Source organism: Lissotriton vulgaris, chromosome 5 (genome assembly GCF_964263255.1).
Source record: "Lissotriton vulgaris chromosome 5, aLisVul1.2, whole genome shotgun sequence".
Classification (NCBI taxonomy): domain Eukaryota; kingdom Metazoa; phylum Chordata; class Amphibia; order Caudata; family Salamandridae; genus Lissotriton; species Lissotriton vulgaris.
Window position 1 is genome coordinate 757,037,027 of NC_141693.1, and position 23,376 is coordinate 757,060,402.

The window sequence follows — 23,376 nt, forward strand, 5'->3', positions numbered from 1 at the left end:
GCCTCTGTGAGCATGAACAGGGTTATCCTCTGTCTGTAGACCTGTTCATTTCGTAGCCATTCCCTCTGTCCTTCCTGCTGTAGCCGTAGCCGCCTCGCAATGACATAAAAAGCTGCCATCCTGCAACTTGCAATGCATTTTGGGACTGTTTATATGGGTGGGAGTTGGTTACCACCTGATTGGAATCCATGGTAAATACCGAGTGCATTCTACCGATTCTGAGCCGATTTCGGTGTTTTTGTGCCTCCCTACATCTCCCCATCTGTCGGAATCGGGGAATTTCCCGATCGGCGATTCATACGAATCGGTATGTTTTCCGATTCGGCTCATGTCCGAATCGGTCCATCTACCGATTCGGTACATGGACCGAATCGGTTATTCTCCGAATCGGTGTCACTACCAAATCGGTACATGGACCGAATCGGTTATTTTCCGATTCGGTGTCACTACCGATTCGGTACATGGACCGAATCGGTTATTTTCCGAATCGGTGTTACTACCGATTCGGTACATGGACCGATTCGGTGTTTGCATCCGATTCGGTGTGTTGCCGATTCGTTACATATCCGATTTTCGGTATGTACGTATCGGATTCTATCCCATTCGGTACACATTCCGATTCGGTTTTCACTCCGATTATTTATTTTTTTGGTTCCCTACATCTCGATGGCTGTTTACCGATCGGTAAGGGCCAGAAATCGGTATTTTCGGCCGTTACCGATCGGTAACGGCCTACCTACATCGGGCCCTATATCTCAGCATGTGTAAACACATATGCAACACACCTCTGTGAAGTCTGTATACACACATGGATAAAAAAGGAACTGAAAAATCTGTCCCAAAATATCATACAATATAAAATCAAGAGTGATATTGCACCCTCAAAGAAATACCTTGGGTGACAAAGCATTCAGATAATGCTGCCTGTCAAAAGTATCTTAACAGACTGTTACTACCCTTAAGAAAACCCACATAAAAATGAGCCAACATCCAATCTGACCATAAGACAGACAAGGGCTCAAGTATACATTTTTAGTTCTGTGAGAACACACAAAGCAAGAGATCATACGTTCACACTATGATCCCTTACAAGGCTGTAAGGTACAGAAAATAACAAATGCTTAATAAAGAAAGAGAAATGTCTCTAAGGAGACAGAGAACATCCAAATTCCCGATAGGAAATGTATGTATCAATAGTGCCGAAGAATATGGAAATATCCAGTATGTCCTTAAAGTGAAGAAGAATCAAAAAGCGAACTTTCTCTTCTGATAAAACAGAAATATTTTCAAACATGTACAACCCTAGGGTAAATATGCGGATAACTTCAGAAGCAGAGCTCACTGGACAACTATGATCCAAAATTGAACATAAGAATAAATATCACCTCCAAAAATGGAAGAATACCAATCAGACACCTTGAAGTGCCAAACATAATGTCTCTAGTAAAAAGGAGCACACTTCCATGAAACACATTTCTATGTGCAGTTAAGGAACCCATTACACAATAAAGCTGGCCTGACCCTAGTGCCGGGAAGCAAACCCTAAAAATTATCCACCGCAAAAGCTATCCATATACCACTTGAATTTAATGAAAAGTGAACTCCACTAGAGTAGCGAAAAGCACTTTGTTGGACAAACCAGAGACCAAAATTACCCTGAAGTGGAAATTCAGATTATTCACAAAAAACATGTATACACTCTGTACAAGGTCTCATAATTAGCATAAGTACATCTCTTATAAAAAATACTGTACGCCAACAGCAATGCTTACCAGCATATCAAACTGTTTTGAAGAAGCATGTTAAAAGGTAAACTTCCTAACCAGAAGACAACACCTGCAAATGAGCTCTTGAGCATGAAGCTCATTTTCAGAGGAAAAAATTGAAAAACCATACCTCAGGTACCCTTGTATCACATAAACTGTTAAAGACAGTATTGAAACAAAAACATCGGCTCCACACAGGGATATCAATCTGGTGTAACCAAAAGGCGGACATGTCAATGCCCTAACAGGGCTAGTCCCTTGACAAAATAAAAATCCTGTATCACCTATACAACCCAAGTATAGGGACAAAACTAAGGAACATGTAACCAGAGAAAGAGTAATTAAAACTCTGCAACACTTCTCGGAAGCCTCTCATTGCTGAATCAGCCTGAGCCCTAATGAGATGGGTGCCGTCAAAGGGCATATCGACTAAAGTCACCTGCACCGCCTCTGAAAAGCCTGAAGGTATTAATCATGTACAACGCTGGAGCGCCACCGAACATGCCACGGCTCGCCCTACTGAATCCATAGCATCCATGCCACATCTGATTATTAGCTTAGCTGCCTGGTAGCCATCTCTTATCAAGTTTTCAAAATCAGGACGGAGTCTATCCGGAAGCGAAGGCAACACAGTCTACAAGGAATCCCATAGAGTGTGGGGAAAATGTTCTAGAACACAAGACGTGTCGGTAGACCTTAACGCAGAACTTGCAGAAGCAAAGATGTGTTTACCACATGCATCTTGATTCCTAGAGTCCCTATTTGATGGAGTCTGAGGCAAAGAATCCATATCTGGAGAGGCTGTAGCCGCCTGAACTACCAGGCTACGAGAGGTAGGATGTCTGAGGAGACAACATGGATCTTCTCGAGCAGGCAGATGCCTCGAGATATAGTGCAGTCCACCAAGGCCCCTGAATCAGCCTTGGCCAAAGTTCCTAACAATATGCCAAACAGGGCTTCACTGTAAGGAAGAACAGGCTCTTATGCTGACTGACCTTGGTACGGTACATCAATTAGAGGGTTGGTGGAATTCTTCACCGTAGGTAGTGACAACTCCAAAACTGCTGCCGCTCTCCTCAACATATCTGTAAAGTAGGAACTTGCCTCAGTAGCAAGACTAGGAGGGAAAAGAAGCCCTGAGACTGGTGAGAACACCAGCCCACTATCCTCACCAAGAGCCGAGATCCAACTCTCCTCCACCAGAGATGGAATAATCTCAGAAATGGGCTGAAAGGGTCCAGGCCTCCTTGCATCAACCGCTACAAGGTGGCCCTCAAAGTCTCACCCTGAGAAGGAAGTGAACATGCCACATTCCCCCCAAATTTGCTCTATCGGCTCCATGCCCGACACCGATTGACATCGAGAAGGCGATGCCTCGACGTCAATAGGAGGAGAAACTTTGATCGGCGGCACATATTGGAAACATTTTTTTTTAAATGGTCCTGAGAGACAAGATGTAGGTCCGGAACTGCGTCTGTAGGCACAAAAAGAAAGGAACCGATGTCTATGTGCATAGTTGGTACCTATATAGGCCTGAGCATATCACATCTGGTGAGGACGGAAGCAATACGGAGTCGCAGGAACCCACTCCCGGTGTGTAGTGGTACTGGTTCAAAGTTTACTAAATCCAGTCGACAACTGGGGAGTATGTTAAGGTGAGTAATCTGTGGTTAGAAGCCTCAATAAAAAAAGGGGGGGGTGAGGGAACTGTGGCACGGAGAGGGAAACACAGGGCCTGGAAGAGACAGGTACTGTGAGATGCTTGAATAACGAGTATAATGTGACATGAGACACAAACAGGCACCGAGGAAAACACACAGCTACAGACAGGTAGAGACACAAGTGGCAGAAATACACTAGGGATATTAAGACACAAAAGCTTAAAACTGGGAGACAGTCATGCTAGAATCGTGAGAGTCCAACATTTTCATTAATTATACTCCTGTTTGCCAGAAATCCTATGTCTGTTTTCTTAAGTATCATCCAGACAGACCAGTAAACGACAAGGTGATAACTATGGAAGCATGACAAACCAGTAACAATTAGGCAATGTTGAAACAATGGAAGACTGAGCCAACCATGCCAGTTTACAAAATTATGACCGGCAGGCCTCTCTCCGGATGGTCTCTCAGCTAGGAATCTGAGCAAAACACACAAGTGAAATTGTAGTCATGAGGACTGTCAGCAAAGTGAGAGACAAGTTGGACTAACATGAAGAGAGAGAGAGAGACAGAGAAGGTAAGAGTCAAGTGGTAAGAAGTAAAAAAAAAGATCAATATATGGGATGTGGAAATAAAAATGATAGACTGCAAGAGGAAGTAAAAAAATAAAAAGACTGAAGCATGGCGAGTGCGAGTCAGGTGCAAAGTGAGAAAATTGAGAAAGAGAGAATGCAGAGACCTGGAGAGGGTGGGTTAAAAGTGAGAAGCAGAGTGGGAGGAAGTAGATCGATAATGAAAATGGAAATGAATGAGCGAAAGTAGGATGCAATACTGGGTGTGAGGGCCAAGTCAGGGCAGAGAGGCATCGGGTATGGAAGGAGAGAGGTAGTTGGAGTTATAAAGCGAAAGGCAGGACGACGAAGAGTACATTCTTAGGAGGTGGAGAGTGAGAATGAGATGCTCTGAATGTGGAAAACAGAGTGCGACAATAGACAACAAAACATTCAACAAATAGTGAGGCCACTTTTACCCCATAGTAGAAAAACGGAGCTCACATAAATCAACACAGTTACTCAACGGTGGCATTTTATGCCCATCGTATAAGCATGAGTTTCCTTACCGGGTGCAATGAGTGAGTGTGTGGTCACAGGGACTGGCGTTCGGCTCGTGGAATTCCCTCTGCTTTCTACACTGCTGAGGCTGCCGTTGCTGGGATGCTGTTGTGGATCTCCTTTTTTGAGGTTGTCGGGCCCATCAGCTTGGCCCCCTTTAGCTCCCTGTGTTGGGCTGTGGCCTGCCATCTTGCCCTGAGCAGAGTTGGGACCTGGTTGAGCTGGTTTCATGGCCAGACTGGGGAGCTGTGACTGGGAAGAGTTGACACAAGCTGTCGGCTGGCACCTGAGGGCCAAATTTTGTACCTGAAACCAAGATTTGAGATGGTGAAGAGTCAAATGCCTGAGAACCTGCATCGGTGGTTCTGTGCTGGGTTCCAATTAGACACTCATGTTGCCTTCCTAGCAAACAGAAGTAGCCCTTGAATTAGTGTGGGCACAAGTACACAATACACAGTTTTATGCATTTGTTCATCTCAATGCATCTCGTTCTGTTTTAGCTCATGTAACTAATTACAATCTTTTTTTATAATGTGAACGCCACATGCTGAGGCCAGTGCGCATTAGTCCAGATTTACTCTACGTGCTAATGCTCTCCTTATAATATGGGAGTGCTCTTGTTTCATACTCCTTTAATATTTGCTAGATAATATTTGGGAGATGAATTTAAAAGACAGATGAAAGGAAAGGAAGACAAATGCAGTGTAAGAATAATGTTCCCCCCTTCATTCACAATGTAAATTAAAAAAACAGGGTTATTGTACAAATAAAGTTAAAAGCGAGGGTTGTATACTTTATGCACAGCCACCAGCCAAGCACTATGGGCTTCCTCTGCTGCGATAGGCTGGATTGATGCCAGTGCTGATAGCTTTCAATCTTAGATCGCCCTTCAGGCCATTTTGGAATCTGATTAGTGAAGGAAAGTCAGACAAAATGGAACCTAGAACTGTATACTGGACATCTCAAGGGCATGCTTGATATAAGAGGGATCTAACTAGAAAATACAAAGATTTGTCAATACCCCATGTCGTGACGAAGGCAGGGGATCATCCTATTCTCCAACTACTGGCATAAACCACAATACAATGAGGATAAGGCAACCCCCCAGAGTTATTACAATAACCACCATAGCATCAAAGTGTCTGCAGGAGAGAGAGAGAGAGGAATTGGCATTAAAGGAGAAAAAGCACACTCAAATGCACACCTACCGTGTATAACATCGGACTCAGACACCCGGTCACTTCTACACTGTACCTGATCTCACAAGTGGACAAGATCCATGGGGTGGTTGTGTAGAACTAAGCAAGTGTTAATCCAAAGATCTTGGTGAAGGGGAGATATGCAGGGCAAAGAAGGGAAACACGTTGTAAGTTAGTCTTTGGTCTAATAGTGGGGTTTTATTCATTAGTCAACTAGTTCTGGCCGGTGTAATTGAGGAGCTTTTTTAGGGATGGAGTTGGTTTAGGTTGACATGTTTGCTGTAACTTGATGTTGTTTTCTCTTATTAATTTGGAGGAATCATAACCTCCATTACAATTGCAAATGCGTGAATTTGATTTTGAAAATAGAGGCCACAGCAGAAGTGTGGAAGGGAATCCTCCTTGTACCCACTCCACCACTTTTCTTTCGAATTGCCAAAAAGACAGGGAATGTTTCGATGGCAGGGCCTGTGAATACAATCTGCAGCACTTTTCATGTGTCCCTAGATAATCTTGCAAGGACTCCGACTATTTTGAGGTCGGAGAGAAGTGGCATACCTTCCAATTAGGGCTACCTCTCCATGTGGATGGAGAGTAATATTTGTTTGGGCTACATATACTTCAAACTCTTCTAAGAGGAAAGCCTGCATACAATGATTTTTTCACACGCTTTCTTAATGACCGCTGCTGGCAAGGTCCATGGCATTCAAATTTATGACATGGTCTGGTTTGATGCCTTTGGTAGAGTATAAACGCCATTGGTCCTAATGCAAGCAAGGACAATGGGCCCCTTTTCTCCTAGAGTAGTACTGTGTTTGCTAAACTACTGATAGAGACATCCATGTTTGAGACCATCTAAATTAGTGGCTAGTTCAGATAAATGTATTTGAATTTTTCATTAAACAACAATACAATAATACTACTATATTGCAATCTTTGAAAGTAAAAAGAAAACCGTGGAAAGTGAAATTAGAAAATGTGACTGAATAGAAACCAAATGTGGACCACGATGGCATCAGCTACTGATTGCCTAGGTGCTCTACAGACCAATTCTGATTTTGATGAGGGGACACAGATAAATTTCAAAGACAGCAAACTTTGACCACTGCCAAGAGAAGGCGGTATTAAAGCACACCTTGTCCGCTCACATACCTCCTCACATAGAGCATATGGCCCATCCTTCTCTAGAGGAGCCTTATAATCAGTAGTGCAGGTACCTCACTGACTGACGAGGAGGCCACCTCCCTGGAGCTTAAAAGAAGGGAGATGAATATGATGTGTGTCAAACCTCATTGAAAGTCAAAGAAATTGCACAGGAAATGTGGCAAATCTCATAGCGATTACACACAAAATTGATTCTTATGAAAAGAGAGGTGACGCCCCCATAAGAAAGTTGTCTGAAATTGGCACAAAAAGACCCCCCACGCCCAGAAGCCTTAATAGAAGACAACCTGAACATTGAGTACAGTTTTCTCCAAGCTCTCATTCACAGGTACAATAGAGCGTTCATATTCTAATGACAATGTTTGTGATAAGCAAACATTCATGGGCGATCATTCACTTGCGAAGCTGGGATGACCTTGGGCGCCCTTCTCAATGATAATTTCAACCCTGATTTGGTGAAGGATCATGTTGGGTCTATCATAATTCGTCCTATTTGCATTCACCTCTGCTTTCAGACCGGTTGGCAAGGATCACGTGCCTAAACTTCTAAAAGAGTAGCTTAGAAACCCGTTAGAATAACTTACAATGCTACATTAGCAGTGTTTGAGGTTGGTGCTGGGCAACAAGATGCAGACCGTCCCGGGCGTTCTTCCCAATTTTATTATTTTCTCTATCGTATGGGCAAATACCTATACTAGTGTCTGGATCATTCACTAGGAATATTAAAGACAAATTTGTTCTGAACTGTCCATATCCAGTTCAGACATTTCAGCCTGCAAATAAGTACAACTCTATCCCTTCACATCGCTGATATACCTGGAGTGTGGAGAAGAGTGGGAGCCCAGAAACTTTGTTTAGAGCAGGTTCTCCCCTGACAGAGTGAAATCACCCCTCTCCTGTTCCTGGTGTTGTGTCCATTTTCTCAAGCAAAGAAAGCCCCACCTAGGCCAGACCCTAACTAGGCCAGACCCTAACTAGGTTCAGTCAGGACAATGGGGTAGGAAACCTGCAAATATCTTCACAACAACATGGAAAAAGCTTCCCAAGGATGAAGACGCTTTGAGACTTTTAAAAATTGTATCCCTTTTTAATTAGCCAGACAGTCCACTTTTGGACATAAGAGGACATAAGAGGAGGGAAAGGCCTGGCCTACTTTGCCATTACTTCATTCAACACAGTGAGAACAAGGAGGACTAGGCACCAGTATACAGAAGATTACAAGAACCAGGAGTGGAACGTATGTGTGGAATCAATTCTTCCTCCATGCTAGGCTTAATAAGAGGAAGCCTGCAGAATTGCATTGCTCTATAACCTTAGGAGTGAAGGAAGACATTATCTGCATGAGGAGCTGGATTGCACTGCTAAGAGGAGTGACTTTATCCAAAGAAAGTAAGACCAAGGTCCAGTCTTATCACAAGCACAGCCCATGAAACCAGGGGCGCCCAAGACCTACGAGTCCGGATGCCCCTAAGAGATGCTTCGAAGTTGTCGGGGTGTTCCAGCACCTTCATAAGATAAGACGAATGAGCCTGCATGGTTTCTGACCCTCTGCATGCACGCGAGATAGTTGGAGTTGCTTACTCTATTACTTCAGTATGGCCAGGAAATAAATAGAATGTCTTCATCCCCTTAATGAGACCCCATCACATTGGCCCCTGGAGGATCCAGAAAAATTAAATCCTACTTCTAGCCCCTACGGTTCCAAAGATTTCCTCTACCAGTCCGGTGACTACTGGTACTTCTGTAAATTGCTCGTTCCGACCCTGATAAGAGTGAAATGACACAAAATAGCCCCTGTCTATCCTATTTTAGGTGCACTAGTTCTGTGGTCTTACATAATAAGCGACAAATAGCATTACCCACAAAAGGTAATGCCTAATAGTGTCTCACTTCCCCAGGACCAGATGGAAAAGCCTCACACTGGTGCATTGTCAAGTATTATTCAGTCACTGATGTAATTTACCAAAATCAAGAAGAACAGGTGATGTGTGACCACCTGCCTGTGAACAAATGAATAAATCTTGCAAAGCGCTCATATACCCAAAAAGGGAGTCTTAGCGCTAGTTGAGTAAACGGAAGCTCGAGAAAAGACAAAATAAAATCAGGAAGAGAAGCACAATGTTTAACGCCTTCCTAAAGGCCAAACGATTGGGCAGGGTTTTAATGTGTAATAGAAGAGCATTTCATGCCCTAGATGCGCCAGTGCAAAAAGCTACAGCATCCCCAATTTGCCTATCGGATTCTGGGAATTGCCAGCAAATGGGCCGAAGTAGAGCGCAAGGACCGACTGCGAGAGTAATCAATTGGAACTCCTCCTCAGGAAGTTAGGGCCTGTCCTGAGCAGTGCCATAAAACACACTGCACAAAGCCTTGAATGTAGTCTGCTGCTTCACCGGGAGCCAATGGAGTTTGGACATGGTTGGAAAACAGACTGAGGTCTTGGAATTTTTACACAGCACCCGAGCAGCAGCATTCTGAACAAATTACAATTTATTAAGGACCTGCTGATGGACTTACCTATAGAAGTGGCAAATGTCAAAAATGCCTTACTAGTTAATATCTGGAATAGTGTCTAAACGGAGGTTGTGGTAGCTGAAACAACTTTTCAACACAAAGAATGCATTAATAAAGCAGCCTCGCAGAAGATTAGCCTTTCAGTAGAGCTAGTGGGAGCATGGCACACTATAAACAAAATTGGTGGATGGGGGAACAGCTTTCCAGTAGAGGAGGTAGATGCACACAACTACATTTTTAAATGTCTTGTAGCGCATGCATTGTGAACATAATCTTCTCTAAGTGTGCTCTATACCATTTTTCACTGGCCTCAGCAAAAGCCTTTTGAAGAATGAAAATCAAAGCCTCAAGGACAGAAGTGTAGACACGTTTGTATGCATGCTGTGAGGTTTACCAGAACGTAAGGGCTAGGATGAGGATGGGTCGGAATCAATTCCCTACTTGCTTGGATGCTAGGATCAGGAGTTTGGGGTAGTCATAACCAGTTGCGACAGTAGAGGGAGGCTACACCAAACAAGCATTGTGTGTCAGGCAACGGATCATGAAGTTGATTCTTTGTCAGATCAAAAGGCACTGGAGGTGCTCAAGAACTGGTGTTCTCGTTTCAAAGTCCAGTAGGGATGGAGCAGTCATTCACATTTTAAGCAGGAGAATCATCCTTACATAACAATATTATGTGTATGACATTGCGCCTATTTGTTATATTTTACTTTGCATTGCGGAGCAATCTCTCCGACTGCAATAGGGCGTTGTACAAATGTCGATACTGTGGTCGTACAGAAAGACAACATTTACATACTAACCCTTGGGGAAATCTTAACCCACCGAGAGGTAGCTATGTCATGTCCAATGGGACCTCGGACCACCTTCCGCTTAGTATTACAGTAGCTAGATCAAAACTGAATTAACTTGCACCAGAACCAGGACGAAAACCAAAACATTCAGTTAAAAAGAAGAGTGTGTTCTTTGAATTTTTTTTATACACCTTCAGATTTAACTGCAAGATAGTAGTATATAGGAGTTAAAAAGTAGTCTCTTGCATCCACTTCTCCCTCAGATGGGATTTTTAACACCAATTAGTGCTCTTGCTCAACAAAATGAAACAGTGGCCTGTCCCGGTACAAGAGCGACCTTTCTGTCTTTCAACCCATCAGCATCCCATCACGCGCTCTCTCATCTGGAAAACTGAAAATAGCAGCAGAATTAAGATGGACAGACTGGTAGACAAACAGATTGACATAGACATAAGCAGCAGAAGCAGAAGCCCATTTATGCTCTTACCTGAGATGTCGTGGTAGACGGTGACTGGGATGTGGGTGCAGTGCTGACATCGGACTGCATGGTGGTGACAGCGGCTGTGGGCGTGAAGATGAGCTGCGGGGATAAAGGAACAGCACGTCCTAGGCTCCTAGCTACTTGCACAAGGTTACTTTGCTGGGCCTGTAAATCACATGAGATGCATGTTGCCGATTTTGCCTCTTCCAAGCACTGGGCAGGCAAAGAAGAGTAGAAAGAAAAGGCAAGGGCTGAATTGTTCTGGCAGATTCATAGCATTAGATCTTCGGAGGCTGTGCTTTAAGGTAGTTGGAACAAAGTTTAAAACAAGGACCTGTATTTATCTCGGTACTTCTATATTTGGCAACGTTGGCATCCACAAGTTGAGTATGTATTTGTATGTGACCCTTAATTCACACTTTGGGCAGGTTATGAATATGCTATGCATTGTAGGCAGCAGAACCTCAGTTCCTTTTAACTTGTAGATGTCATGTAAAGTTTCCAAACTGAGGATGTTGAGATTTTGGACATTTTACTTTGATTGCTCTTACGGGATCATACAAAGGGCTTATGAATACCCTCGTAGACTGTCACTGGTTTTGAAAGCTCCACATTTTTAGAGTTACTTAGCAATAACAACATGATCAAAGTTGCCTAAAATTCTCCATGTGGTACACCAGCATGTACTTACATCTTGCTGAGATTTAGTAAAGACATTTTTCTCTCAGGGATACAATCTTGGTACTATGTGAGGTAGCAGATGGAGGTTCTGAAATCAGTTTGTTGATAAACAACAAAGAAAGGTAAACACGATACCAGTCATCGTGCAGTCTGCTATAAAGGGATACTGGGAGATGCTCCTGTGCCTTTGGAACGCCAGGAGGATGGAGGCACGTAATCAGACATCGGAGTTGAACAAGTACTAAAGGCCGGGCACTCGTTTAGGCCTGTCATAAAATCTCCCAGTTTCTGTGGAGGTCAGTAAACTCCTGACTACCACTGTACTTACACTCTGGGCATTCCGGCTGGCTTTCCAGTTTAATCTATTCGACTGCAGCCACGCATCTGATAGTTTGTGATGATCTGGCTACTAGGGGAGGAGGCATGGGGCAGGGAGAGAGTGCACAGGGGGGAACTCAACTTCAGTCCATTCAGTGAAATTAGCCCACCTTGCCTGCCTACTTGAATCCTTCCCATAAAAAAACTGGTGCATGCATAGCGAGTTCTATTTTGTCTGCGAAGCTAGGAGGGCATGGTTTGAGTGTTGTTCCAATTACCTTAACCACAGAAGCCAAAAAACAGATACTATAACCTGGAATAGACACTATTAGGCCTGTGCATGTAAGCCTATAAAAGTGTCCCTGAAGTCAGTTATGAACAGATGTTCAACTGGTTTCAGTCATCGTTAGAAAGCTAATGGTCTGAACCTGCCCTAAAAAACAGCCCATGCCAGAGAGTATGGCCACATCACCATGCCTGCATCGAGAAACATAGGGCTGAGATTCAAGTGCTGGGATTCTGATCGAACCCTGAGTAGAGGAAGGCAGGTCTACGGGACATTGGGAAACAACCGTAGAGCCTCTCCTCTGAAATATCTCTAGGTCAGAGGCAATTACACGGTCAGTCACCTGTAAAGCCATGCAGACAGGTGACTTACTCAATTCTATTCCTACTGGCCTTTCATTTGCACCGTCTTTCAAGAAATCTACCAATTATACCTTAGGTTGAGTCTCTCTTTGAATCAGATCATGGCCAATGAAGTTGGTTTACCAAAATAACACCCACTTACTTCTCTCAAAAGATTTCTGTTTCTCACTAAGGAATTTCACCAAAACTCTCCAATACAAAAAAATGTATATTAATTAACTGCCCAAAGAGAAGGTGCTGGAGAGGCCCCAGTAATTTGGAGAGCCTTTTTTGGACTGGGTGAATACCTGAAAATCCTTGCTGATAGGAATTTCAGCAGGAACCCACTTGTGTATATATGTGCCCATATGCACTGTTATGTCTATCCCGCCACAATGTGAAGGCTATGTATATGCGGGCCTCACTGTGTCTGAGATTAGCTGTGTTGCCCTAGTTACTTACCAATAATCTTCATTACTCCGAGTGTAGTCTTCCTCGCTAGAGGACTACTGTAGTGAGCTTCAACTCCCCAAAAGAAACCTCCAAGCAATTTAGCGCTCTAGTCATCCCTTCCCTCCCTAACATGTCCAACATTCTTCGCCCTGAACTAGTCCTAGAAGAGGTACGAACCACCCCACTTCCTGTTCAAGTACCAAGCCTCAGCATCCAACAACATGAAGCCGATAGCTTAACAGGGAAGGGATTTCATCTGGCGAGGAAGACTACACTCGAAGTAATGAAGATTAACGGTAAGTAACCGGGGCATTACCTCCTGGTAATTCTTCCTCACCAGATGACTAACGTAGTGAGCAGATACCAGAGACAACACTGCTTCATGTCCAGCAAAAAGAAACCACAGACCAAAGTGCGAGGCAAAAACAAAGTTCAACCCAAGCACCAAACAGAGGAAAAACAGATGCCTATTTTGCGGGCGGCAATCAATTTCAGGCAGAGCCAGCCCAATAGAGGTCCATGAGCATGCAAGGCGAGGTACACATTGTGGCCTTACAAATATCCTCAATTGAGACAGCCTTTGAAAGAAGCCCAGGAGACAGAAATTCCATGGGTAGACTTCCCTGATCAGGCAGACACCTCGGACCCCTGTTACGCGTAGGCCAGATGGATCGCCTGCTTAATCCAGCTGCTCAAGGTGGAAAGAGAAGGCTAATGACTCAACCTCACCGAGCCAAAAGTGCCAAACAGATTATCACACTTGCAAAATGCCATGGTCCTCTCCAGATATACCAACACCGCTCTCCTGACCTCCAATAGAGGGTGACCAGCATCCACCCCAGACCCAGGCACCAAAAAGAAGGTAGGCAGAAGGACTTCCCTGGAATGATTGGTAATGGAGGAGACCTCGGGCAAGAACTTCGGATCGGGGCTAAGGACAACGTGATCCGATAAGACACGCAAGAAAGGAGCAGACCGCAAAAACGACCCCAACTCCCCAACCCGGCCAGTGGACAGAATGGCTACCAAAAACACAACCTTCAAGGTCGAGAACTTCTAATCAACCGACCCCAAGGGCTCAATAGGAGAAGCCTGTAGAGCATGTAAAACCAAAGGGAGATCCCAGGTCGGGACAGGACAAATCACCAGAGGACGATGAAAAAAAAAACTACGCATCAACTGGGCCACCAATAGGTCCAGCTCATCCAAAGGCGGACTACGAAACACCCGCAAAGCCATCCACTGTGCCCGAAGAGTAGATGGAGCCAGGCCGAATGAAAAAACATCAGACAGAAAATCAAGTATCATGACAGGATCCACCGAACCAGAGTCCAGCCCCTTAGAGACACACCACCTAGAAAAGGACCCCCAATGCGGAGAATAAGACAGAAGAGTTGTTGGACATCTGGAACCCTGAAGAATGCCCACCACCTCCGCTGAGCAGCCACAGGACAATAGGCTCACCCCCTCAAGAGCCAGGCCTGGAGATGCAGCCAACATAGAACCCCCACCGGAAGATGCAAACCCCTCAGAGGATACGGATGGTCGGGACTCGCCCAACACTCCTGAACCCCAAGCACTCTCAGAAGGGGATACTCGGGGCGATGAACCCAGCCTGGTACATTCAACAGAACAAATGCCTTCTCCGGGTGGATCTTGCATAGGACCTTGGCAATCAATGGGGTCGGAGGAAATGCGTAAAGCCGGCCAACTGAATGAAATCACATCCACTCGCCACGCCTCAGAATGGGGAGTTATTATGCAGAAGCAGAGCAGTAGAGCATTGTCCCCCAGCAGACACCCAAACCTCGTCTGCAACACATGAAACACCCCGTCAACAAAAGAATCAAATTCATGTGTGGAAACCCTGCTCAGGTGGTACGCCGCATAATTCGCTCTCCCCGGGAGATACAACTCCTGTAGAGACAACACAGTGCCTGCCACCCATCTCAGAATCTCCTGAGCCAGGAGCCACAAGGACAAAACCCTGCAACACTCCTGGTGATTGAGATGACCAATCACAACCTGATAGTACATTCAGACCAGAACATGATGCTGCCGGAGGGCTGAAGTAAACTACAGACAAGCCATTTGAACCAACTTCAGTTCCTGCAAGTTGGATGAACAATCAACCTGCAGACGAACCCAGTGACCCTGCACAGACCAAGAATCCAACGCCACCCCCCAGCCCAAATGGTTGGCATTCGTTGTCACCAACCGGGAGAAGGACACCTGAAATGGAAGACCCCTCGCCAGTTTGGACTCCTTCATCCACCAACCCAGGATGATCCGAATTTGAGGGCACACAACCACCTGAAGATTGTAATCGGTGGAACAAGGGGACCAGTGGGCCAGGTCATGCTTCACCAATAGGTACAGGTGTAACCGAGCCCACTGCAACACATTGATTGCCGCCGACATCAAACCCTGTACCCTCAACCACAGCTGCACCTGGGCTGAATTAAGAGTGAGCAGACAACCCAGGTCCCTCCTCAAGGTTTCCCTCCTCTCGGCCAGCAAAAACACCAGACCCATTACCATGTCAAGGTGACCCCCGATAAACACCAAGTCCTGGGTGGGAACCAGATGCGACTTTTTGTGGTTGATCAGGAGGCCGTGAACCTCCAGAATCTCGAAGACCCTTTGGACATGAAGAGTCCCCTTGGAAAAAAAAGAGACAGAATTCAGCCAGTCATCAAGGTACCGAACACCCGAATCCCGTCCCTATGGATGAGCCCAACCAAGGGAGCCAGGACCTCTGAAAAGACCCTCAGGGCAAAGGACAAACCAAAGGGCAATATCGGGAATTGGAAATGAACAGGCCCCACACAGAACTTGAGAAACCGCTGGGATGCCGGGTGAATGGCCATGTGCAGATAGGCATCAAGCAGATCAAAGGAAACCACCATGTGCCCCTGAAGCAGCAAAGAAAGTTTAAGATGCTGTCTTTGCAGTAGATCTACTGCAAAAACAGCATCTTAAACTTAACATGAGGGATAAATGAGTTCAGCCTTTTCAAATCCAGCACAGGACGGATGTCCCCTGAGACCTTCCTTACTAGGAAAAGAATAGAGCAGAAACCTTGACCCCTCTGACAGGCCTAACTGGACGAATTACCCCTCTTTCGAGAAGATACCAAATACTGACCAAAAGCTCCTCCCTCTTTGGTGCAGCTGATGAGGAGTGTGAACAAAAAACTCTGGAGCGGAGAATCGAAGACAACTGTGTAGCCCTCCTTGACAACTAGTAGGACCCACTGAACGGAGATTGAACTCTCCCAAGTCTCAACGAAATTCAACAATCAACCCCAGGGGCCCCTCGGATAGCCGGGACTTTGAAGAGGTTGTGACCCCTCCCCCAAAAGGGCAGGTTCCCCCTAGGAGCAGAAGACAGCCTGGAGGCCCCCTTGGGCCAAAGAATCTTCCATAGAAGGACAGATGGAAGCTAAAAGTTTCCTATCCTCTGCAGATTTCTCCACCATCTCCTCCAGGGAAGCGCCAAACATTTTGGCTTCATCAGAAGGGACTTCTGCACCGTCTCGGCCTTCCAATGGCGCATTTAGATCTGGCGCCAGGCCTGAATAGCAGTGCCTGCCGAAGCAGCCGCGGCCCTCAAGGTATCAAAAGAAATGTCTGACAACAGCCTTGTCTGCTGTTCATGACACTCAGGGTAGACATGATGTCCGGCCCCTGCTCCATAAGTTCAACAAGAGACCAACATTCCTTCAAAGGAGACTGGATGGAGTAGGAGAGGTAAGCTGATGCCCTAATAGAGAAGGTGGCTGCGGTGTAAGACCTTTTTACCACCCCCTTCACCATTTTGTCAACTGGGTCCGAAGGAGAGGCATCCTCCAAAATGATGGACTCCTGAGAAGACAACTCAGCCATCAAAGATTTAACCTTCACAACGGCGGGAAAGTCTGTGGCAAAGTCCTGAATGGCATAACGCTTCGGTAGATAGAGCAAGAAACTGGTTTTCCACCTTCAGCCACTCATTACTATTCACCGTCCTGATCGTTGGGTGTAAAGGAAGAGACTCAGGCTCACGCTTCTGGTACTGCATGAAAATAATCTTCCTAATCATCCTCAAGATAAGGCACAGAAAATGCCAGGATATCCTTGATATGTTGCAGGACCTCCTTCAGCTACTGCCCCTGCACATATCTGCCCCGGAGATCATCCGCCTCACTGTCAGCCTCAGCAACGGTGGAAGGCTCAATGCTCTGCTTCTTTGGGGAAGAAGGGCCCTCAAGCTCCTTAAATGCCGCAGCCACAGCAGCATGGATCATCTGCTGGATGGCCTGCAAGGAAGACGCCTCTGCAGGAGCCTGCAAACTAGAGCCTGCCTCCATGTGTAGACTCTCATCAGGCTCCATCCTGATGCAAATCAACAGGCAAAGAATGTCCCCACAGTGACCCTGCTCTCAGGCCCTCAGCCAAGCCGGACCAGCAGCGCACTCCCAGTAGTGCATATGTGAACTTGGAAAGTGACCATAGGGGCCAGAACCGCAACTTCTGTGACGAACGGCCCTCCAGCATGAGCCCGCTGAAGCAGGGCCTTCCAAATACAGTAAGAGCCTGCTCAGGCAAAGCTGCCAACAAAAGACTAAAAACAAAAAACAGCAATGGCACTAACAATGAGCCCGCCTAGCAAGGCTTCTACCCTGGGCGTCAGGGCTGGTTATGGCACAACCTTGTCCCATTTACCTGAAACTTGCTCTTGGAGAGCCTGCAGAGCAGAACCAAAAAAACACAGTAAGTGGGGTGGGTCATGCCTCCTCTTATATTAGGTCAGGAATGAAGGAGGTCGGCCATGTTAGGGAGGGATGGGAAGACTAGTGCACTAAATTGCTTGGAGGGTTCTGTTGGGGAGCTGAAGCTCACTACGTTAGTCATGTGGTGAGGAAGACTTACGAGGAGGTAATGTAATATAACTCAATCAACTGAGGCCTTGCTGTTTGTAGCCTGTAGGCTGCATGAGTCTGTTATGGTTTGGTCTACTCAACTTAAAACTTCTAAAATAAATGCATTTTAAAACATAATAATAATAATAATAATAATAATAGGGGCATTTGTAGAGCGCTGAGTTATGCGCACCGGCGTGTCCCCGCGCTGACAGTGAGAAAAGCATAAGACAAGGAAACAGTGCTGGCAGGTCAAAAATTATCTAGTGTAGAGGTAGGTTTTTAACTTAGCTCGAAACTTCATAGCAAACTTAAATCCTTTTTGTTCAGAAACAAAGTGCGCTTTCTGTAATGTGTGCACAGTTCTGAAGCACCATTTTTAATTTTTTTCATGTTCTGAATGATTTTTACTGGAGCACAAAGAATTGCCTAACATCAGACCCATTTTGACCGGTTCTGGTTTACTATGAAAGAAGACCCCTGAGTCATCTTGTGTATAATGTTTAGAGTACTGGACATACATTTTAAAAACTGCAGAATCTCATCCTCTAGTCTCCTGATTTAAGGGAAGTGACCCACCAAAACTACAACTCACAGAGAGCACTAGTTTGAAGCACAATGTTCAGGTACCAAGAAGCCAAACAATCAGCACAGCTGTGTCACAAAACTTCGTAAGAGGGGAAACTGGGATCGAGCTGTCATGGGCTGTAGCTCCTTTGTGAAGACTTACAGCAGGCCCGGGTTTCAGCCGAAAGCATTAAGCAGGATGGATCTTGTAGTTTCACCTTTCTCACGAGTCCAAGCATGCTTACTTCTTTTTGCTGAAAAAACAGGACTGGGTGAAAATCACCGCCGTGACCCGGTACCAGTTGACAGCCATGTGAAGACGCGAGAGCATAAAACGTACATAGCAGATTATTTATGATTGTTCCCAGTCACAACGTTTCTCGATGCTGATTGAGGCGGTGATGTAGGTCCCTGAAGCCCCTTTCATCCACGCCTCCTTCAGATTGCAGTCAAAAGTCTTAGGCATTACTCTAGAGGAGGTTTACTGCGCTTCTTTAATATACCTGCTCACCTCACCTGTGTTTTTTTTCGGCCTTCCAAATTCTGCTTGCAGGTTTTACCTGTGAACCTTTGGTCTCATAGAAGCAAACGGGATGTGGGGGACAGTCTACCCGTTTCTTGGTCTGCCTTCAATCAATGCACAAATATTGAATTGTTTTAGGTTTGTTGACATTATGAGCGGTATTGGTCTCACCTGTGTCAGATTCTCTGGCTGAAAGAACAAGGAGAGTTGTGGTGCTGCTTGGAGGCTGCATGGCTGTCAACAATAGTGCTGTGCAGAAACAGCACGAACAAGCTGGCCCGAAGTCTTTCCAAAGTATTTCCACAATCCCCAAATCATTTAGTAAAGTGCTAGTTACAGTGAGTATAAGCCAATGGCGAGTCGCTCCTCCTTACCACAAAGTATGCTTGTGACATTGTGCTCTCGGTTAAGCTACCCCCATTTACCTCCCGGGCTTATATAAGTTTCCTTAGGGCTTCTATGCCTGCCTTTTCTGAAGGCAAGGCAAAAGGAACATGGCAAGGGAGAGGCGACTAAGTGTAATGAAATTCCATGAGAAAACTCAAGTAGCTCCTCAGCAAATATCCTAAACTGGAATACTTATCCAAAATAAAGGGGGGAGAAAGAGGAAAAACTGGGTTCACCCTCCTTGTAACTATGTACTCAACAAATAGAAAACCCAGTCAAGGAGAAGAAACAAAACTTTTTACCGCGATGGAAAAAAATCCGGAAAACTTTGTTTCTCCTAGAGAACCCTCACCCACCAGGGTTGCTCTTTGGTGGCATGCTTCATCCCGATACTCTGCGGATCGAGGCGTGATGCAACCAAACGAATACGCGGGAGCACTATAAAGATAGCGTCTATGATAAAGTCTGTAGTTGGTGAGGGGAGTGTGAGGTATGTGTTAACAGGTTAAAACGGCCTCACTAGTAGGACTCTAACTTTATTCTTGCCTCTAGTAAGTATAGTTAAAATCAGGGGTTGCTGTTTGAAGAGGTAATGGTCTTGCCCGGGGGTGCGGGGGGGGGGGGTTATTGGGGGCCTGTAGTCACACCTTCATCAAGGCCACCCTCTGCAGATTATGCCTAACTGGAACCCTGGAGCCGGGGCTCCAGTTAGGCATAATCTGCCAAAGCACGACCTCCTCCTGGGCACGACCATGACGCACTAAGAAGGCGTTTAAAATATACGGAATGACGTTTACAGGCTTAACCAATCATATGTATGTTATGTGAATTGCGCATTGCATGAATAATTAAGTGATCCTATTAGAAGACAGCACGGAGTGGCACCAGTAGGAACAGGTTTCCTATCGGTCCTGAAGAAGAGCCATTAGGGGAAAGGCTCGAAACATGTTGACCACCTTGAAGAGGTAAACCCATTACCATTACCTCTTCAAACTGCAACCCCTTATTTTAACTATATTGACTAGAGGCAGGAATGAAGTAAGAGTGCTAATAGACAGTCATTTTTAACCTGTTAGCACATCCTTTCCACTTCCCTCACCAACTTCAGTCTTTATCATAGACGCAATGTTTATAGTGCTCCCGCATATTGGTCGCAGCACGGCCTGATCCGCAGTGGATCGGGATGAACCCCAATGATGAAGCATGCCACCAAGGGGCAAACCTGTTGGGTGAGGGTTCTTCTAGGAAGAATTAAGTTTTCCTGATTTTTTTCCATTGCGGTGGAGAGTTTTGTTTCTTCTCCCTGACTGGGTTTTTTATTTGTTGACTAAACTGGAATACTTAAAGCCTCTGTCTAAGAATGCCACTACTCAATAAGTGGTCCGGCCCTAGTAATGGCTAGCAATTGAATGCCCGACAACTGACAAGCCTTTGTTGTAATGTGATATATCTTGTTACTTAATGTCACAGATACTAGATTTTGAACCCTATACTGTACATCAAACTCCGCAAATAGATTATCATAGTGGTGTAACAGTGCAGTCGTCACCCAAACACCACTGCTTCAAATCATGCATTCAGACCATTTAAGTATCTACCATTCTAAGTGGACTAGCTGACTGTAATGCCAGCAACACTAGTTCTGAGCTTAATGGAAGGACAAAAATACTTTCAGGGGAAACAAAGAACTGATGGCAATTGTGGAAATAAGTAAGTAAGTAAGGCTTTAAGTCACCCAGCGCCTTATGAAATCCGAAATGAAAATCAAATTCAGCAACATAAGCATGCTTGCAAGTGGAAAAGGCGTCTATCAGCACTATTCCTAAATCCCTTATGACATTTGTAACCACATTTGTGTTACAGGGATGGGAGACCAACAGATTAGATAAATGATTGGTAGTCAGTTTTCCATGCTAACTAAGTCCAGGGACTGGGGACACATCCTTATAAATACTCTGTTGCCTCTGGCTGTAAAGAGATCTATCACAAGTCAGCAGAACTGCTTTGAGACGTCCTTGAATATCTGTGAAAAACAAGGGCTCTGCAATGGGGGGAAAGAGAGTCTACATCTTGATGGTGAATTCCTCTGACATACAATATTGAGCATGACAGACCATGTTACTCTTTGCCCACTGCACCAGAAAGTAGCCAATTTCACCAGAACTAGAAATCTGGTGCACCCCTATGCGCTGACATATGCCTATGTGCCACACTGCTGGTGTGCACTTACAGAGTAGAACCTTTCAGGTCAGCTTGGAATCCTAGAGATGACCTGAAGGCCTCCAGCTCTTTCCAGATGGGCCACGCCTTTGCTGGTGCTGTAGAAGATGGGCCATGTGCCACTTTTGATGTCAGTGTAATAATCATTTTGGCTCCATCATCTGCCATGACCACTCTCGAAATGGGGATGGGAGTACAGCTGTGGCCCATCCTGTAAGTTTTCAAGAGGCAGCCAACTGATAATCTATGCAAATCTGAGAAAACACTGGTTATCGGTTTTCAAAATCTTGTGACACTGAATCCCAGCATTTTAGAAGATAATGCGTCAATGGCTATTTCAATGCACATTAGCCAAAGGCACCAGAAAAAAAGATGCTTGCAGGTATCTCTAGACTTAGAGTCAGAGTCAGATCAAGGGCTGCTTCCTGCTTCAGTAGTCCACCCTGATGCTCCATCAACCGTTGTGTCCTTCTTACCAGAAGATAGCCTGTCTGACATTCATCTTGAATAAGAGAAGTTCAATCTCTGGGCTGGCTGTAGATGGTCTTAATTTAACTGATCACGAGGCCCAAATCCGTCCCGGTTTCACATCCTCAGTGAATGTTGCTATGCATAGATGCAAACTATTTATGTACGGGAGTATCTGTTTACATTCTGCACATAGCAGTCCAATTACTGGACTCATCACCTTGTAAGCTAACCTGATGTTGACTTGAAACTAAATAACAACACTGCAAACTGTTACTAGTACTTATGTGCTTCGCAGCTCATGTCCTACACTTCAAGTGCCTTGGATGCACCAACAGAATTTCTGCTCCAAAGTTTCCATCCTCACCTGACCTGCAGTCACCCACTTGCTAAAAACATCCTGACATCTTCACTACTGCAAAAATGTGAAACAATCAACATTTTTACTCATCTGGTGGTACCTTGATGATAACTAGAAAAATTCTAAACTCCATCCTGAAGTGCTCCTGTCTTTAGAGAGCTGGCAGTGATTGGCCTGAAGGACCGGGTTTTAGAACCCAACGGCGCCAGGGAAACCGCCCGATGCCTTTGGCAAACAGACACGGGACACTTCTTGATGACGTCAAAGACCAAAGTTTATTGGCTGCAACCAGGAACAGAGGTCTACGAAGCACACACAGGTGGTTCGCTAGAGACTGCACAAATTCAATGAGCGGAGCATGGTCTTTTATGCCAAAAATCAAGCCTCAGGCAACATTCCAACATTCCAAATTAGCATTGGGTTCATACAAACTGACCAATAGAAATGTGACATTTTGAAGGTAGCGTATGACGACAATCCCACTTTCCGTTGTCCAGCCCACCAGAAATGGCCAAGCACATTCCAATATTCTTGTTCGATCAGGCCGGAGAAACCCATCATAAAACCCTCAACCCAAATCAGTGATTATGTTGTAAAGGAAGGAGCAGAAACAGATTGGAAGCAAGATAGAAAGGTGGGTGCAGTGTACCATAAACTTCGGCGTGTCCTGCTCTTTGATCTTTATCTGACCAGCTGCTTAACAAGGAACTGGCTCAGCGAGGTCAGCCTCGGGCAAGGGAGTCAGTTCGGCCAGGTCACCCAGAAGTCAGCTAAGGTGTACGTGTCCCAAAGACTCGTTCGGCCGCAGTCATCGGCCTATGTGAGGGCAACCACACAAAATGGCTGCCACACACAAAATGGAACCCAAAGGTTCAAACGAAATCCCTGAATACGTAGTGTTCTCATTGATCGATTAATGCGAAAACAATCGTACACACTACACTCGTGATTTGCGGTCTGCTGACATCAAAATTTCCGACGATCTTTATCGAACCTCACCCACAAACTACGGAACTACAGGCCGTCCATTTAATCTTGAATGTATCACATCTTTCCATGCTGATTTATAAACAACCTTTACCTGTACTGCCACCGACGCTGGGACAATTTGTTGGCTTCTGACTGAAATCCACATGTGTTTAGATGAAACCATGGTGACTCGGAGCTAGATTTACAT

The 23,376-nt window shown here is 45.3% G+C and overlaps 1 protein-coding gene across 4 annotated transcripts in view; it reads right to left on the bottom strand.

Annotated features, from left to right (window-relative positions):
• The window catches only part of PHC2 (polyhomeotic homolog 2), a 690,492-nt gene that overhangs the window by 253,959 nt on the left and 413,157 nt on the right, over window positions 1-23,376 (bottom strand). For 2 of the 4 annotated variants that reach the window (XM_086922215.1, XM_086922214.1), the window contains exons 7-8: window positions 10,698-10,856; window positions 4,548-4,845 (exon numbers count right to left, since the gene is read on the bottom strand). In XM_086922215.1, coding sequence (XP_086778341.1) covers window positions 4,548-4,845; window positions 10,698-10,856 — 457 coding nt within the window. The remainder of the gene's footprint in view (window positions 1-4,547; window positions 4,846-10,697; window positions 10,857-23,376) is intronic. The other 2 variants (XM_086922216.1, XM_086922217.1) reach the window with 2 other exon arrangements.